Here is a 17,831-nt window from a genome sequence, read left to right as displayed (position 1 = left end):
AGGCTCATCATTACCTTCTTCTTTGGCCCAGAAGAAGACATACGTATATGAATCAATTCAGGGCTTGTTTTTTTTTTCCAATAGGATTTGCTTAAAATGTAGATAATAAACTACATTTATTTTCAAAGATGTAATAAAACAAATTAAAATAATCATCAAACTCATTTATTTTAAATGAGAAGTAAGAAGAGGCTTTCTGCTGAATGGAAGTGTAACGCCATTACGCTCATTTTTATTCCAATAATTTGTGGTATAAAAGGCTTTGTGAACACAGTGTGAATAGGAATTTACTCACATGCAAACAGTTTTTTCTTGAAGAAAAGTTTACTATCAAACAGGTAATAAAACAAATCAAATGTCACACTGACTTGTTTCTCATAGATTGATAATTTTGACCTATATCTCATATGACCCCTTTTCATTACCCATATTTAACTGCTGTCTACACAGCAACAGCAAAATCCTGTACAAAAACTAAAAACATACTTCAATAAGTTCACAGCAGTTTGCCGATAAAAAAGTAGTATTTCTATTTCAATTTAACCCTCAAAAGAGCCCTCAAATGTCAAGTGTTTCTATCTGATACAGTACTTAGAGCAGAAAATGCTAATATTCGGAATGAGCATTAGATCCATATTAATAACTATATCATAAAAAACACCTGTAAAATAATCATGACTCCTAAAATAACAGGAATAAATCCAACACTTAAATCAGACATTCTATATTGTTTATCATCCCCAACCCTAGACACGTCTCTGCTACCACAGTGGCTCTACACTACCAGTTTACACAGGCTGAGGATTATTCCAGTCTAACAACTTATATTTCAGTAGTTTTGTCCATCATTTCTATCAGTTTTAATAATATGGTTTTGTACTTGCCAGGTCTATCGCTGACATTTCGACGAACAGGGATTTCACTACAAAGGAAGACGGATACAAAAACACGAGCAGTCAGACACACAGTATAAACAAAATAATTTGTTGGTTAAACAAACTTAATTCGGAAAAGAAAACAATGCCAACATCCATTTCATTTGACAAACTTTAACTTGGAAAAAATATTTTGGAGCCAAATCAAGTTGTTTACATAGACAGAAGATAGACCAAAGTGTTGTTACGGTGATGTTTTGTGATCAAATCTGGGTTTGCACACCTTTTAAGATTGTTCATATCAAACTGGGAAACCCAGTTCTTTATGGTGCTGGTTTAGTATATGCGGGCATTGTCTTAGTATAAAAAAAGGGAAAAGTTAGATGTATACTATTCTCCTTCTTATTGAATGCTACAGAGTTCATAAAAACAGACTGACGCTGAGGTGTGCGTGTACTTTTCTCTCCAACCTGTCTGATGCCTTACTGCTCTGGGGATCTGGAAGAACTTAACGAAATCTGATGGGTTCAGAAACACACTTTACTTGACACATCAGACTTGTTCTTGTTTCCCCCAGATCTCCCATATCCACTTGGAGAGTACAACTTTTTCATTAATGATAGAAAAAGAGTGATGCAGGAATGAGTCTAAAAACCCGGAAGTGTGTGTAAGCATTTAGCAGTTCCTGTTCCCTCGTCTCCAAGTAAAGATGTTTTGGCTGGATGCCTGAAATAAGGTCTGAGGTTGACACAAGCTTTAAAACCTTAAATGTTTTCTTCTCCGCATCAAATATGTCAGTTAATTCGCCAATTCTTTGCAACAATCCAATGGAAAATCCCATCGTTTTTTATTGAGGGAACCAGGGTGATGCTAACTTCCGGGTCACCCTACAAAAAGATGTCTTCCCTGCTCCACTCTATGATGGACAAAACAAATAAACCTAAATGATAAACCTAGATGCAGTTCTGGACCTCAGCAGGGTGTCCCGATAGCTGTCGAATAGCAAACTGATGGTTCTATCGGCAACAAGCTCTTCATCGTCTCGTCTTTGCTGGAAGGGGACAGTGAGGAGGGAGTGGGCGATGTGGGTGAGGAGGGGTTGGAGGTGGCGGTGGTTGAGGCAGATGAGGAGGAGTTGGCGTCGGGGAGGCATTCCTCACAGCAGCAGCAGCAGCAGTCCATGAAGGCCTGGCCCAGCGAGCGACACAGGCACAGCAGCAGCACCGGCGTTGCAGAGCAACGCACGAACAGCAGGAACTGTCCCACCAGACTCAGCGCCGGCAGAACCAGAGCCGGGAGAGCTGCATTCACTTGGGCGGAGATGTATGCCAGGGTGATGTTACAGATGCTCTCTGGCAGGTTACATATGACGTACAAGACTGTGAGAGACATCACAGTCGTGCGCAGCCTCTGCTCTCTTGTGTGCTGCTTCTTCTTTGATGAGGACGAACATCTTTCGATCACCTTTGCGATGGCGGGTTTCTGCGGGAGACGCTGGGCCACCACCTGCCTCGTAACTAAGTCGCAGGCCAGAGTGAAGAGCAGTGGCATACAGAGGTAGCAGCCGAAGATCCACCACATGCGGGCCTCGTGGTAGGTCAGCACCAGAGAGTAGATGTTCTCTGGGAGCTCCACTGACGGCTCTCGCACACATAGATCCACCTTAAACGCTTCTGATCGGGCCCTTAAGGCAGCCATCAGAGAGCCTCCTCCCTGCCGGTCACTGGGGAGCATCGGCAGGCTGACGGTCTCCTGTACCAGCTGCCACAGCAGCAGCTCAGGGGCCGCCAGCACCATGGAGCCCACCCAGATGACGGACAGCTTGGACAGGATGGACTGGCAGGGTTCCACCCTCGGCGTCTGTAGGGGCACGGGGCCGGTGGCTGCATGAAAACGATCAATGCTCAGAGCACAGAGGCTGAATGTGGCCACACCCAGAGAGCTCACCTGACAGACACAGAGAGGCATGGAGATGAACGTTAATACGTACATTATATTTCCTTAAAGGGGACAATAATAATAATAATAATTATTATTATTATTATTATTATAATTATTATTATTAATAATAATAATTATAATAATAATAATTATAATTATAATTATTATTATTAGTAATAATAATTATAATAATAATAATAATAATGGCCCCGGCCGTGGCGCGACTGGCTTGGGCACCTGCACCTACGCTGGCGACCCGATTCGATTCCCGACCCGTGGTCCTTTCCGGATCCCACCTTGTCAGTCTCCACTGTCCTATCCGATAACAAATATCTTTAAAATAATAATAATCTAAAAACTATGTAATACAACATAAAAATGTTTCTTTTCCTTTAACCTTGCAGAGCTATTTTTAAGTACTTTAACTTTCACTGTATTCATTCATGCGGCTGATCTCAGTTCAGTCAGATGTGACCTGTTAGCACGACTCAGACAAAACACGCCTTCATGCAGACAGCTGGTTTAAAAAGACCACAGGAAGGTGTTTTGTTGCTTAAAAAACAGATTTACGGCTTTCTTCTGCCTTATTGTGCCAGCCTACAGGGAAATTAGCCACAACTACAGTAATAACAAGGTTGTACGAAACTGCTTTAGAATACAGAAACAGGGAAATAAAAGGAGCCACAGAGGGAATAAAGAGCCATTATGTTGTTGCAGCTTTTAGCCGATAGACTGGGGACAGTTATTGGTGCCTCGTGCCCATTAACATTGGTGGTTTTAGCCAAAAACACAGACTATCATTACAGAGACTTGTCCTCCCTCTGAGAGTGCTTAATGGCCTCAAACAGTTAAGACACAACGGAAGATAATTAAGACAGAAGCAGAGCGCTAATTAGCATGGAAATAGTTTAACTAACAGAGCACAGGCCAGAGTGACCCTGGCAGCTGGCAGCCCGACCCGCTTTAAACTCTGCTCAATACGAGGCCACAAACTGCTAAAGACACTTTTGAGAATGTTAATTAATTAGAAAGAAATTCAGTCATTAATTTGCATGAAAATAGGTGAAGCAACAAAGAGAAGAGGACGCCAGCAGACTGACCTTGTTAAAGACTGCTTCGTACAAGCTGTTATTACAAATGACTAAAACTCCACTTCAGTGATTTAGAGCTGTGTAGGCGTTTGAAAGTGGTTAAGAGCCAAAAACAAGGACTCCACATGATGAAACAGAAGAGGGATGAAGCTACTGAAAACCAAACAATGGTAGCCAAGAGGCTGGGAGGATCTACATAATACCCTGGGAGGAAACTCAGCCACAAAACTGAGATACTGACTGGAGGAACTTTTCACAGCTTTAAAAATGTGATTAGATAACAAAAGTCTAGAAATATATATACATGTGTGTACATGTGCACACTAAGATGTTTACAATATTAACAGTATCAACATGTGGAGAAGCTGTGAATCAGCGCAGGTTAGTTAAACTAATATTTGTATGTAGGCATTTTTTTATATGCTTTTATCAATTAATTCAATCTGCAAATTAACTGATAATGTTGCAGCACAAAATTATATTTAACCTTCCAAAGACTTGATGGTAATAGTAATGCTGACAATATAGGTAATTCAATGGAAAGATAAATAGCCAGAAACTGTTTTAGGAGTCTATTCATCCTTTTTTTTAAAGTACTTTTTTCTCCAACCAAAATGTCAAACAGTTTCAGCTTGCAGCTTTTCTTTGTCAAGATGTTGTTCTGAATATCTTTGGGTTTTTACATTTCTTAGAAAAAGCAGAAAATTAAAAGATGTGATGTCTTGTGCTTTAGGAAATGTATATGGATTTTTTTAATTTTACATTTCTGACATTTTACAAACCACTAAATGATTCATCAACAAGTAATTGTGTGATTCATCAATTCAAATGATCGCAGCACTAGTTTCCTTGTTGTTTTAATGTCTCATAAGTGCTAAGGGGAATTGCAAGTGAAATCCTTGTGCAGAAATACTGGGTCATAAAATAACCAAGAAATGATTTGGTTTTAAAATGTGGCAAGTGAACTCCCCCTCTGGAAAGCATAACTTGCCTTCCATGTCCCCAAATATAACTTTGGTCCTTGATAACTATGTATTTCATTGTGAGCTGGGGAAGAAGAGTCTCTTGATACAGGGCCCCACCGGCCTCCACTGCTGCTTCATAACAGATGGATTCAGAGGCCAAACAGCCCATAAACAGCACGTTTGTTAGTGCTCCGAGTCTGAAACTGAGCAGCAACAAGACACAGATGGGCCATTCATCACGACCCTGGTGTCTCTTTATTAAACTGAATAACATTTACAATGAGTCTAACATTGGAGTATAAAAACAGCACTGACAGTGTGATGGCAGACTTAATTATCATCACACAACTTAGTTTGTTTGAACTGTTTAACTTGTTTGACATCTCTTTGCATCACTTTTTGGCTCAAAGACATCTAAGTTTTATATTTAACTCAGGGTTACCAGTGTATACACAAGTAGAACTACTTGATACAATTATTGTGAGGATTTGCTGCTATTCTCTCTTTAAAGATTATAGAAAATGATTTAATATATTTGGGTTTTAGACTCTTGTTGAAAAGTTTAAGTTGCTCGACTCTATTTACTCACAACTTCAACAGTAAAATGTAAGTTTCGGCAGAGAAATGTATAAGTAAATGAAACTTTAGTAGACAAACGTTTCACATATTCAACTCCCCCTTCTCACCTCCAGATAGGGCACGAGTCGACAGGACAGGTCTCCTAGCAACCTCTTCAAGGTGAGCTCGTGGAAGATGACCACGGGGAGGCAGAAGAACAGCACGAGGAAATCCCAGAAAGCCAGCCCCGCGAGGATGCAGTTCCAAGCGCTTTTCAGGTACATGTTGTGCCACACAGTGCACATGAGCGCGAGGTTCCCAACGATGCCCGTGGCGAACAACACGAGCGCAAGCAGCATGACCGCGTACGCTGCGTAGGAGCCGTCGGTGACCGGGAACAGCGGATTGAGGAGCCCCGACCCGCGGACTGACGAGGAGTTAGTAACGGGCCGGGCTGAGGAGGCTGCCCGCGGGGTGGTGGTGAAGTACCCGCTCGGATCGTCGTACCGTCGCCCGTTACTGCTCGGTGAGTTCGGGTCTCTTTTTCTGAAATTGCCATCTTTTGCTCCCCGGGGAATCCGCTTCATGCCGGGAACTTTTAAACTTTCATACTGGCCAAGAGAAGTCCTATTCGAGGAGAGAACATCCTTGGTCCCCCGCTCCCGAGGTCTAACATCCTCCGTCTGCATCTCCGACCCCGGCTGATCCTCCCGGGGTGTGTGGGCTCGGTGACGGAGCTCTGCGGTCCGCAGACAAAGCAGCAAAAGAAACAAAACCGGACTCATTTTTTTTTTTTTTTTACCGTTTAAGTAAAAATAACAGTTCTGTGTTATCCGTCTCTTTCACAGACATGTGCTGCAACAACTTATTTAACTTAAACTTAAAAAAAAAAAAGTTCGTTAAACGGAGTCCGACCACTGTCCGGTCCTGATGCAGAAGTTTTGAGTCTGCTGCTTCAGCACTTGTTGTTCTTAATGAATACAACACGGAACTTCCGGTTATACATTTCAAAATAAAGGCAAAGTGAAGTTGAAAAGTGAAAATGGACATAAGCACTAAATGTAACACATTGAGGTTTAACTTTATGGTATTTTCTACGACTTTTTTCCCATAAAATTGAAAGGATTAAAACATGGATGGAAGCAAAACAACTATGAAATACAGTGAAATTAAGTGATTTCAGGGATCAGGGAGACTGTTGTGTTTAAATAAACGATACAATCTAACATATATATTTGATCATCTTATTAAATTAAGAGAATTCAACAGAATAAAAAAAAGCAATACATTGTTTGCTCATAAGTTTTTTATTAAAGTGTTAATAAACTGTTCCTTTTTATTAACAGGATTGGCCCTCTGCAGTTGTGATTGGCTAATTCTGCTGATTGCCCACAAGGTTATTTGCAGAAGTAAACCAACAGGAAAATCAAACCATACGGACCAAGAGGAAGTTAGGAACACAAAACTTGTCAGTACTTCCCAGGTGAAAAAGTAAATCTGATACTCTGATGATCTTGAGCTTTCCCATTAGGTGTCTCTCCTGCCGACGGTAAAAACAGTTTTGGGCACAAAACAGCACAAAGGAGATCCATATTTCTTAAGTCCATACCAGTGAGGGGAAACACAAACAATGAGACTCCACCTCCCATAATCCTCAGCTTTTTACAGAGGACTTCAGCTTCCTCCGGGCATCCTTGTGTTTCTTGCGATACTCCTGTGGAAACAAAATGTAGACATTTCTTTACCAAATCTTCTCCAATTCAGTTCTGTTGCGTTAATTCTGTAATTTCAAGACCTTCAACTAAAAGGAAACGAGATGGACATTTTTAACATAACTTTATTGACAAACTAGATAATTGGGACACTAATCAAAAAACACCAATAATCGCTCGTGGAAGCCCTAAACAACACCTAACTAAATTGATAACACAAAATAAAATTCAGCTGTTTTATTGAGTAGAAGATCAGAAACCAAAACAACTGTACATAAAATATAATACCTTAGAAATAGAGTGTGTCATAATGTTCCTGTGAAAATTTCATGTAAACTGAAAGTTACCTGTCTAAGCTCGGTCCTCCTCTCCTCCCACTGCTCCTTCTGCTCCTCCAGCTGAGAGGAGCGGCAGAACAACTTGGGACCCTCTGAGGGAGGAAACACACAGAAACAAAACAGAACAACATTTTAAAAATCATTTTGTTGTCTGTAACGTAGATTTTACCCCACGCAAACCCCTGAACAGTCTCTGTGGGATCACACAAATCCATTCAAGATCTTCTCTTGTAATCTTCATCTTACCGGTCAGTCTGCTGTCTTCAAGGTAGAAGAAGAAAAGACCTGTCTTTGTGGGAGTCTCCTCTCTGAACAGAAACAGAAAAAGTTTAGAACTTACTGAAACAGACAACCTGACTGATGGCAAATTTATGCAGGTGAATGCACCTTTAAGCTTTTGAAAAGGAATTTGAATACATGGAGCAGTTTTCAGGAAGCAATCTTAATTTCTCTCACTCTGGGGTTTTGGCGATGACGTTGCTTTGTGTCTTCTCTTCCTCCTGCTCCTCCTCCTCCTCATCTGAGCTGCTGCCATGGTAACGTAGGTCTTGTTGCCATGACACCTTTGGTGCCTGGATGCTCTCTATCTTGTACTCTGCTGGCAGAGAAATATAAAAATCATCAAAACAAAATCATCTCTGTGAGAGTCAAAGTAAATATCTGAGATAAGACCCACCTGTCTCGCCACTTCCTGTTTCTGCGTCATCTCCAAAGAAGGAGAACTTAAATCCTGACGCCTCGTCTTTCTCTGGGCCATGATCAGCTGAGAGGAGGGTCGGCTGTTCATCCTGTCCTCCTTCCTCCTCTTCTTCTTTTTGTTCCTCTTGGTCCCAGTTTGTGTCCTCTTTTTCTGCAACAACCTCTTCCTCCTTTGTCTGACCGAACACGGCCTTCAGGTCACCGGACACGTCGTAGTAAATCTCCTTAGAAACCTCCGGGAGTTTCTGAGCCTCCTCCCTCTTCTTCCTCCTGGCTGCCTTACTGTGAAGGCATCAGACCACATGACAGAACATCAGATAGAGCGGACAATAAAAAGGCAGACAAATGTATTTTAAGACAACCTGGAAGTTATCATAACCCTGATTGCTTCGACAAAAAGCCACTGATATTAATTTATTGGATTTGGGATTATTGCAGATAATAAGCTCTCTGGCAGGCAAACATTTATAATGCTTACACAATACTTCCAACCACTTTTATGACTTTTAAGTGAAAAAGAAACGTTAGAATATAATTGTACTACACCGCAGTCACATGACTTCATGTCACAACAACTAAGCTTACAGAAAACAGATTTAGTAGGCTTACTTCCTCTACAAAACTCTTTCCTCTTAGTGTGGTAATATGATAAGTTGGGAAGACTGACTTTGCCATGAGTTTAAACTAAACAATCCTTTTGAAGTGTGTTGACATTAAATGTTCCCTTCAACCTTTTAGTCCCTTGTTTGCAACCGCCGTTTTAAAGCACGTACTGTAAAAGCTTCGACCAGGGATGGAAAAAGACAAACTCTTAAGCTTAGTTAACCACAGATTTATTTCAGGCAATGAACAATGAACCCATTCAAAAAATCCATTGAAATCCAGATTAGGGATCCGGAAGTTTGAAATTACTAAGTAATTTATTTGTTTTAGGACTCGGTAAAGATTACATTTTTGCACATTTTGATTGGATGACTTATTGGTTTCTTTTTGTTGAAGTGACCTATGAAATATTTCTAGGGATGAGGGTCAGAATCAGAGCAGATGATATGGAGTTTCTGTGTTCGTACCTCTCCTTCTTAGTTTCCTCCGTCTTGGTCTCAAACGCAGCGTGTTCTTCTTTGCTGGGGTCGTAGTGCAGCGCTGACACGTCTCTGCAAACACATATTTTATCATTTTGAAGATAATTTGATATGAAATGTGTCCAGACTGTGCGAATGTGAGTCAGTCAGTGTGCTACCTGAAGGTTTTGGCCTTGCTGGCCGTCTTGGTGATGCTGCTAATACTGGTCTGCTGGCCACTGCCGAGGACGCTCTGCAGGATTGACAGGTTCTTCTTCCTCTCCTCCTCCAGAGCCTCCTCTTCCTCGATCCCGCTCTTTTTTTTCTCTGATCACAAACACTCGCTTTATTAAAACAGGAAAAGGAGTCCACAGCTTTTACTTCAGTGCAATAAGTGACAAATGTCCAGATGGACAAACACTGCATATCACACTCACAAAATGTATCCAGCAGGATTCAAATAGAACTAAACCCAACTTTCATACATCATAAATGCATATTTTTAAGCGTAGGACTAGTTGAAATATCACCCTAAGGAAAACATTTATTTTCTTAGCTCCACTGCTGGAGACGCTACAGAATGAGCCTTTAAAATCTATATCAAACATATATCCTAACAAACCTTTTTGAGATAAAAACAAGAACATTTTGTTAGAACATAATAAATCTTGTGTGAGAGAAGGACAAATGGACCAATAAGGAAATGACTGTTTTAATATCAGCCTTATTCATTGACCTGAATACACCTGTGGAAATCACACACTGTTTCCTCCTGGTTGGTTGAATTGTATCCTCCACCACTGTACACCATCATCTCATTGGAGCAACATTATGTCTCTCTAAGTGATGTTTTCAAATGTTCCTTATACTAGGTAAAAACACAACAGATATTTGGTTTCAATTAATGCAAAGTTTGCACAGTGAACATACCAGACCTCTGCAAAAAAAAAAGGGAAGGAAACCTATCTAGCTCTAAAGTATACCCAAACGGCTCCCTCAGCCTCACCTGACTCTTCCTCCTTGTACTCATTCTCCTCCAGGAAGCGAGAGTCCATCCGGAAACGCTCGTCCGTCCCGAAGCGAGACTGCAGTGCCATCAGCTGGACAACACACAAACAAACAACAGTTATAGATTTGCCATTGATATAATTTGTAATAATATACTTGAATATAATGAAAACAGGTATACGTGTGAACTCCTTTTCTCACCTTGTGTCCTGCTCTGCCTTCAAACTCAGGCCTGATGTCAAACCTGCTGCCATCCTCCTCTTCATCAGCATCCTCCTCATCGCCGCCAAACAGCTTGGTGCCCGACGGCTTCAGACGCACCAGATGACACACACAAACACACACAGTTAAAAAGCTGCCGATTACAGAGCTAATTTCAAATGTGTTACTTCCGCGAGAAAGGAAAAGGTTTCCATTAGTGTCATCAAGATGCTGGGATTAGACAATAACTTGAAAAATATCAATATTCAGTAAAATAGGGGAAATGACAGAGCTTTGAGGACATTACATTTAAAGGTTATTGTTAAAAGATATATATATAAAAAGTTAATGACATGACAACAATTAATTTTCTATTATTGGTTAGTATCATAAAACAGCAAAGTGGCTGTAGAAAACATCAACAATAATTCATATTTCTTACATTTAAAAAAAGGGGGAAAAGGCAGCTGGTACAGTTGTATTCAAAATGAGGGTAAACCGTTTCAGGTATACAGAATTGATATTTTTGGAAAATCTAAATTATTGTCACAAGTCACTATGATCCATAACATATCTTCTAAGTATTCCTGATTCAATTTTGTTTTTGATAAGGAATAAATGCATTTGTCTAAATATTTTCTAACATCAGTAACTCTTCTCTCACCTTTTCTTTTGTTGTGGCCTTCTTATGACCTGGTGCCTCGTCCTCTGATTGGCTGTCCTGGAACAGCGTTTTCTTTAGCGTTATGGCTTCTGAAGTTGTCTGCTTCTCATCATCAGCCTCCTCATCATCAGAGCCAAAGACGATGTGTTTCCCTGCTCCTGCTGCTGGAGCATCCTAATGAGGAAACACTGTGTGTTAGACACGCTGCCAGGCTAATAGTACGTCTGTTTGACACGGACACATTGAATTGGTAACAATTGAGATTCAACTTAATCCTGAAAATCTTTGTGTTTTCAATCTTTTTAACTTGAAATATTATGATTTTAATAACTTGTGCTTTGCATCACAAACAAATACTGGAAAGGTACATCCTGACTGCATGCTAATGTTTCTGTGTCTGCTAACTAAAACACCAAGAAAGTCTATTAATGATTATAATATATTTTTCAAATAGTTGCTCAATTACTTAATATTATATAATTTGTTTGTGTTCTGTCGTTAGCATCCCTAAAAAAAACTCTTCCTCACCTTCACTGTTGAGAGCTGAGATACTTATAAATATTTTTATTTATTTCTATATATATATATATATATTTATATATGTTATCAACATTTTGTGTATTCTCTTCATCTGTTGCTGTAAAAACAAATACACATTTTGACTCAATTAATCCAACATCTTAAAGTCTTGACCTGAACCCTTTTTGCCCAATCTGAACCCCCAAACCGCCCTTGCAAGAAGAGAGGACTGCACATCTCCTCCTCCTCCTCCTCCTCCTCCTCCTCCTCCCGTGACTCTCAAGCAGTCCTGCTGCTCCTCTCTCTCACCAGGTTGGCCAGCGCTCCCTGGATGAGCTTCTTGTGTTCCTCCGTCTCTTTCTGCCTCTGCTGGACGGCTGCCAGCCTCCTCACATTGGCCTTCCTCTGGCGCTCCTCTTCTTCCTTAGCTCCTAACGGGACCCGGAGAGGAGCCTGCTTTTTCTCCTCCTCCTCCTCCACTTCCTCGCTGGAGGACTCACTGTGAGAAGCAGGGGGAGGTGCTGCTTTCACTGCATTTTTAGCAGGAATTATCTCTTCCTCGTCGTCCTCATCGGAAGAGCTGGAGGATGAAGATGAGGCTGCTGCAGCTTTAGATGTAAGAACAGTCTGATTTGCCTTTGTCTCCTCTTCATCGCTGCTAGAGGAGTGAGCTTTTTCAGCCATGTTCTTAAACACTTTTCCCTTTTTCTCCGGTTCTTCCTCCTCTTCTTCTTCATCCTCCTCCTCCTCCTCCTCACTGCTGGAGGAGGAAACTGATTCAACTTTCTCAGTCATGTTCTTCAACAATTCCACCTTTTTATTTGGCTCTTCAGTGTCTTCCTCCTCTTCATCACTGCTATCTGTAGACTCTGATTCAGTGTGTTTGTGTCCATTCAATTTGCTGCCTGTTGCTTTGTGGTCCAACTTTAGTTTCTTAACCTCACTTCCTTCTTCTTCCTCTTGTCTCTCTTCTGTTTCTGACCCCTCATTCAGCGCCTTCGTCCCCATGAAGGCCGGCAGCAGCTGCATTGTAGCGTCTGCTTTCTTTTCTTCTTCTTCTTCTTCTGCTGCTGCTGCTGCTCCTCCTCCTCCTCTTCGCTGCTGTCGTCCTGCATGAGGGCGGCGAGGATCTCCTCCGGCGTGGTGCCCTTCTTTGGGGTCTTAGTTTCTTTTTCAGAGGTGCTGAGGCTGCTGGGAGCTGTAGTCTCAGAGGTCTCCTGGAACTCTTCAGCTAGCTTTTGCAGATCAGCCAGGGAGATCTCCAGACGAGTGACATTAGAAAACATGGCTTCATAATCAGAATCTGAACTGGAATCAGCAGATTGACACTTCTCCTCATCCTCATCATTACTTTCTGATTCTGAGGAAGATGGTTTTACAACAGGGAGGACTTTCATCTTCTTAGAACTACATTTCCCAGAATCCCCTCCCTTCTGAGTGGATTTTTCTTCAGCATCTGTAGAATCGTCCTCTTCCTCTGCAGCTTTACTTTTCTTCTTTGTCTTTCTCTTCTTCTCTGTGTTGTTCCCTGAGATGCTTCCTGCAGTGAGGGTCAGTCTCTCCTGGGGAGGAGGAGAAGAAGAACGAGGAGGAGGAGGCGGAGGAGGAGGTTTCCTGGAGGCCAACAGTTCATCTGTGTCTGCAGAGTCGTAGTCATTCTCCTCTTCATCACCATGACCTCCTGGAATCACAGCACAGTTGTTCCCATTTTAACAACATTTATAAAAACTCTTTTTGATAGATTGTTTAAATGATCCATTTCTTACTTTTTTAAAGTAACTGCTATATATAAATAAATAAAAATACTGGGACATATTCACAAACTACCTGCTAAAAGATTTTTTTTTACCTTAAACATTTGTAATTTCATCATTCTTTAAGAAAATTATTTATTTTCTGCATTCTATCACCTTATTTTTATTCGTTATATCTATCAATAAGACCATATTTTATTATTTGATCAAAGATTAACTGGTGTTTTATTTGAAGGCAAATAAGTAACAAGAAATGTCAGCAGTTGCTTCATTACATAGTTACGAGTTCAAAAAAGTAATTTTCTTACTGTAGCATGTCCAACTCTGTATATATTTTCGTCACCATTTTTTAAGAAATAATAACCAATAAATGTTGGTATAAGATGCTTTAGAAGCTCCTTTAAAGAAAAATAGAAAAAAGATTTATAATTCTCAAAAAATTGAATTAATGTTTGAAACACGGCCATCACCTTTCTGCTGACGAGCACGGCCCGGCGTCACCAAATAATCCAGTCCGACGACTTCCAGTTTATCTTCGTCCTCTTCCTGCTGCAGTGCATCATGGGAGGTGCTCTGGACTGCCACAATTCTGCGGATGTCCTCGTCTGAATCGATGTCACTGAAAGTCAGAGGCGGCCCCTTCCTCTGAGCTGGTCTGACTATGCTGGGGGGTTTATGTCCGTTGATGACCTGAGTAGCCTCGGTGTGAGCAGGAGAGTCAATGGTCTGCTTCAATCTGAGGAGAACAAGAATGGAGACTGACGATAATGCAATATAACAATCGGATTAAGTAAATTATACTCAAATACTGAGTAAACTAAACATATTCATATTATTCTATGCTAACCTTTAAGGAACTTTATACTGTTAATACCAAAAGTGTAATCTTGATTTAAGTTGACCTAATAGAAACAAACTAATAACATGTGGAAGAATAACATGTGGACCTCTTGGATGAGCGGAAAAACTCCAATGCTTACCTGGTTCTGCCCTCAGCTTTCTGCAAGTTTACGGCGTCTGCCTTGCTCTTCTTGCGTCTCGGCGGCTCGTATGCGGGAAACTCTCCGCGCCTTTTCTTGCTGATGTCGTCATCCCCTCCCTCCAGTTCCCAGGTCAGCTGACTCACAGGGATGGGCAGGTCTGAGGCAGGCTGGTCCGCGGAGGAGCGGTCCAGCTTGCGTATGTTGTGGCTGTATTTGGACGGGTCGTACTTCAGGGTTCGAACTCGGCTGCCTTTCTGAGACCTGAGCTGCAGCACAGGCAGCACGCGTCCAAATTTACTTACCACCCAGTCCTGAGAGCAGAGCACACATAAAGACAGTCATCACCTTCATTCAGATTTCAGTTTCTCCATGCATCTGTTGTCATTTTCCCAGCCATAACTCAATAGTAGACACTAACAGCACGTCTTATTATGTGATAATTAATTAATTATTCCCAATGAATCTTAAGCTACCGTGAATACAGCAGGTGGATCTCATCCTTCCTGTTTTTTTTGGGCTTTCATGGGAGACACTACCGGTGAATAGAGTAAGTAATTTAAGTTTATTTCTGGTAATTACTTACACGTTTTCAAAAATGGTACGTTTAAATAAATGCAAATGAGGCATTATCTTATCTAACTTTTAGTAATTTCAGAAGATTATACAAGTTGAAGTAGACAAAGTGTAGGAAATGAAACACCTAGATATGTATTTTAGAGTTATTGACGCGACAAGAGCGTTTAAAAGAGACACGTCATGGAACTACTGCGTGAAAAACTATGTTTTTGCCTGGATTTTCTTACATTAGATGTGAAAAAAAGACTTGTTTATTAAAAACACTTCAACCAGTTAAGGAAAATATTAAATTGGGCAGAGCGATGGGTAAGACATAACTTACTCTATCAGACCAGCTATTAGTTATTTTTTGGCAGTCAAACCCCCCAAAATAAAGAATAATAGTATATCTAGGGTTTCTACTGGATCTGATGTGCAAACAGACAGAAGGAAGCAGTAAATGACTGGACCTCGTGTCCTGGTACTTCTGTCCCGGGCACCGCAGCCTTCATGGTGAAGTTTTCCACGCCGGCTTTGCTCAGGGAGTCCAGCATCTTCTGCTTCTGGTCCTCCACTGCGGGCTGCAGGAGGCGCTGCTGCTCGGCCATCTGCCGCTCCTCAGCCAGTCTAAAGATACAAATATTACAAACTAATGTTCCACTTGATGGTTGAATAAATCAACTTCCTCCTGCCCCATATTGGTTTTAGTGTTAGACTGAGAAGACTTTTATGATGAGGTCAACATGACTGTACCTGTGTAGGAAACTCTCCTTAGCTGTTTCTATCTGCAGAGTTCCTCCTTTCCATTTGGATTTGTTTAGCACTGTCATACCTGCAGAGCAAACAAACTGATCTCAAACTGATGACACAACACAAGCTCTGACGTCAGGTATGGTAAAGGCACTACAAGAAATCACAATTTATTAATAATTTTCCAGAACCAGTATTGTGCAGCCATTTATCTGACTCTTTTGTGGTTTCAATATTTTAAAACATTATCTATGAAGGATATTATCTACCCACAATGAAAGAATTTTTTCCTGTTTTGATTCAAATAAGGCTGAATGACACCAAAAGTGCAGATGGCTCAGTGGACTTACATTTCTTTAGGTCGGCGTCTGTAATGTTGATGTTAATATAGCTGAAGGTTTTGTAAGGAACACCTGCAAGAAGAATCAGAACACATTCAGGTTAAAATACAAATAATACATAACAATAATAACAATAATAATAATAATAATAAATACAAATTATCATTATTTATAGCAAAACCAATACTAAAAAAGTGGCCTTCAAACATTTATACAAGATAATAATGGTCATTTTTAATAACACCATTTACTACAAAATGCATATAACTAAAGTTCCTATAAGAGCTTCCCTAAATGCAAATGCAAACGTTTTTTTTGTAAATATCACAAAATTGTGACTGACAAGGGTGGATATTAGAACGTGTGCAACATAAAATACAGAATAATAGTGAGGAGAATTAAATGTAATCTAAAAATCTAAGTGTGATTATAATGGCTGAGTGTCCAACCATGAAATGAACTCCTCACCCTCGTCGTCCGTCCTGGTCCGGAGCTCCACATCCTCCACTTGTCCAAACTTTCCGAACCGATCCTTGAGATCCTTCTGAGTGATTGTGTGGCTCAACCCGCCAACGTAAAGCCGCTGCATCTCTCAGTATCCGCGACAACACTGTCCCTGCGCACACAACAAACACCAGCAGTCAGTCCTCTGTCCAGTAAATCATCAAAACAACATGCATGGGTGCTACTGCTAAATTTAATGTAATGTAAAATGCCATTTTTTAAGGTCCATGATAAGTCGATCAAGCAGAAATGTAATCAATGACAATTTTGAGAATAGATTAATTGGCATTTCTACATTTTTCATTACACTTAACTTCATGTTCTGCACTCTGGGGATATGCACCTTTTTTGTTTTACAAAAATGAAATCTGTATATTATACATTTCTTGGTCAATATTTATGCACATTCAATCCTTTTTTGGGGTTTAAGAAGCAAATTTAAGTTGAAAGCCTGAAACACAGTGAACATATGTATTCACTTCATTTGAGCCTACCCTAGAACTTGGGTAACTAACGTTGATTTTTTATTTTTTTATTTCTATACTGTATTCTACGTATTCATTCGATTGTTAAGTAAACTGTATTGGGACCATGCTGCATGCTGACTCTGCCCTTTTAATACAAAAAAATAATTGATCAAACAGTAATAGTTACAGTAGGCAGTGTGAGTATAAGTTTACCATACACAGAGAGGGTTTAAGCATTTACATGCTAAAAGTAGACATTACATACAGAAAAACTGATGAATGTATGACATTAAACGTGCATAGACTAAAGTTGTGACATGTAAGGTATAAACAGTAATATACCATGAATACGCTATAGGTCAGTATATACAGTTTCGATAGAAGTTTTTTAACAATGCGTTTCAGCAAATATAGCTAATGCAATTTGCAGGTGAGTGTGAGCCAGCAGCTAGTGAGACAACCCCTGTGTATACATGTCTTTAAGAGGAACTAAGACAGCGGCACACAGTCTAAATAAACTACTTTATCTAAATAAATTCACCAATAACTGAACCCAAGGTTCACGATCAAACCACTGGTTTAACTTATATCGACAGAAAAGCCAACAAATGTTTACCTCACATGTATCCAGCTGGTGTACCCGTTTAGTCTGTCCGGGTTTGCACTCCTGCAGGCTTTCCCTTCCGCGCTTGTTCCCTTCCGCAGAAGCGAAACGTTCCACTGTGTGAGATTCAACAACCGCTCTAAATTAAGCGCAGAAGTGGATACTGGTAAATAAATAAATAAAATGTATTTATCACTGTTAATCAATTTAGAAATGTATTTGTATCTTGATTAATTAGCTC

General features: G+C 40.5%; 3 protein-coding genes and 1 long non-coding RNA gene across 5 annotated transcripts in view; 2 read left to right on the top strand and 2 right to left on the bottom strand.

Annotated features, from left to right (window-relative positions):
• Positions 1-218: 218 nt before the first annotated feature.
• On the bottom strand, positions 219-6,496 carry gpr37l1a (G protein-coupled receptor 37 like 1a). The gene is made up of 2 exons (XM_063910662.1): positions 5,559-6,496; positions 219-2,822 (listed from the first exon to the last, which is right to left on the bottom strand). Exons 1-2 carry the CDS (start codon positions 6,213-6,215, stop codon positions 1,848-1,850), a joined length of 1,632 nt encoding a protein of 543 aa, XP_063766732.1. The 5' UTR covers positions 6,216-6,496; the 3' UTR covers positions 219-1,847.
• Positions 5,625-11,195, top strand: LOC134882755 (uncharacterized). The gene is made up of 3 exons (XR_010168191.1): positions 5,625-5,956; positions 10,281-10,365; positions 10,479-11,195. It is a non-coding gene; the product is annotated as an uncharacterized LOC134882755 (long non-coding RNA).
• On the bottom strand, positions 6,716-17,785 carry nol8 (nucleolar protein 8). Its single transcript, XM_063910658.1, is given in 19 exon segments — positions 6,716-7,144; positions 7,490-7,572; positions 7,727-7,788; positions 7,937-8,078; positions 8,157-8,461; positions 9,250-9,333; positions 9,420-9,567; positions 10,247-10,340; positions 10,450-10,557; positions 11,114-11,287; positions 11,942-12,670; positions 12,673-13,313; positions 13,857-14,122; positions 14,367-14,680; positions 15,395-15,551; positions 15,678-15,756; positions 16,025-16,087; positions 16,484-16,631; positions 17,603-17,785. Coding segments are annotated over 18 exon segments (3,630 nt in total). The 5' UTR covers positions 16,605-16,631; positions 17,603-17,785; the 3' UTR covers positions 6,716-7,084.
• Positions 17,627-17,831, top strand: part of cenpp (centromere protein P) — an 83,776-nt gene continuing 83,571 nt past the window's right edge. Inside the window, exon 1 of one of the 2 annotated variants that reach the window (XM_063910669.1) lies at positions 17,627-17,756. The gene's annotated coding sequence lies outside the window, so the exon portion shown is untranslated. The remainder of the gene's footprint in view (positions 17,757-17,831) is intronic. The other variant, XM_063910670.1, reaches the window with a different exon arrangement.

This window comes from Eleginops maclovinus, chromosome 20 (genome assembly GCF_036324505.1).
Source record: "Eleginops maclovinus isolate JMC-PN-2008 ecotype Puerto Natales chromosome 20, JC_Emac_rtc_rv5, whole genome shotgun sequence".
NCBI lineage: Eukaryota > Metazoa > Chordata > Actinopteri > Perciformes > Eleginopidae > Eleginops > Eleginops maclovinus.
This window is presented reverse-complemented; position numbering and strand designations above follow the sequence as displayed.

Excerpts from the sequence above, each read along its gene's own strand:
- gpr37l1a (XM_063910662.1), bottom strand. The coding sequence starts at position 6,215 with ATGAGTCCGGTTTTGTTTCTTTTGCTGCTTTGTCTGCGGACCGCAGAG. Across the intron at positions 2,823-5,558 it reads GACTCGTGCCCTATCTGGAG|GTGAGCTCTCTGGGTGTGGC; the intron begins GTGAGAAGGGGG and ends TGTGTCTGTCAG.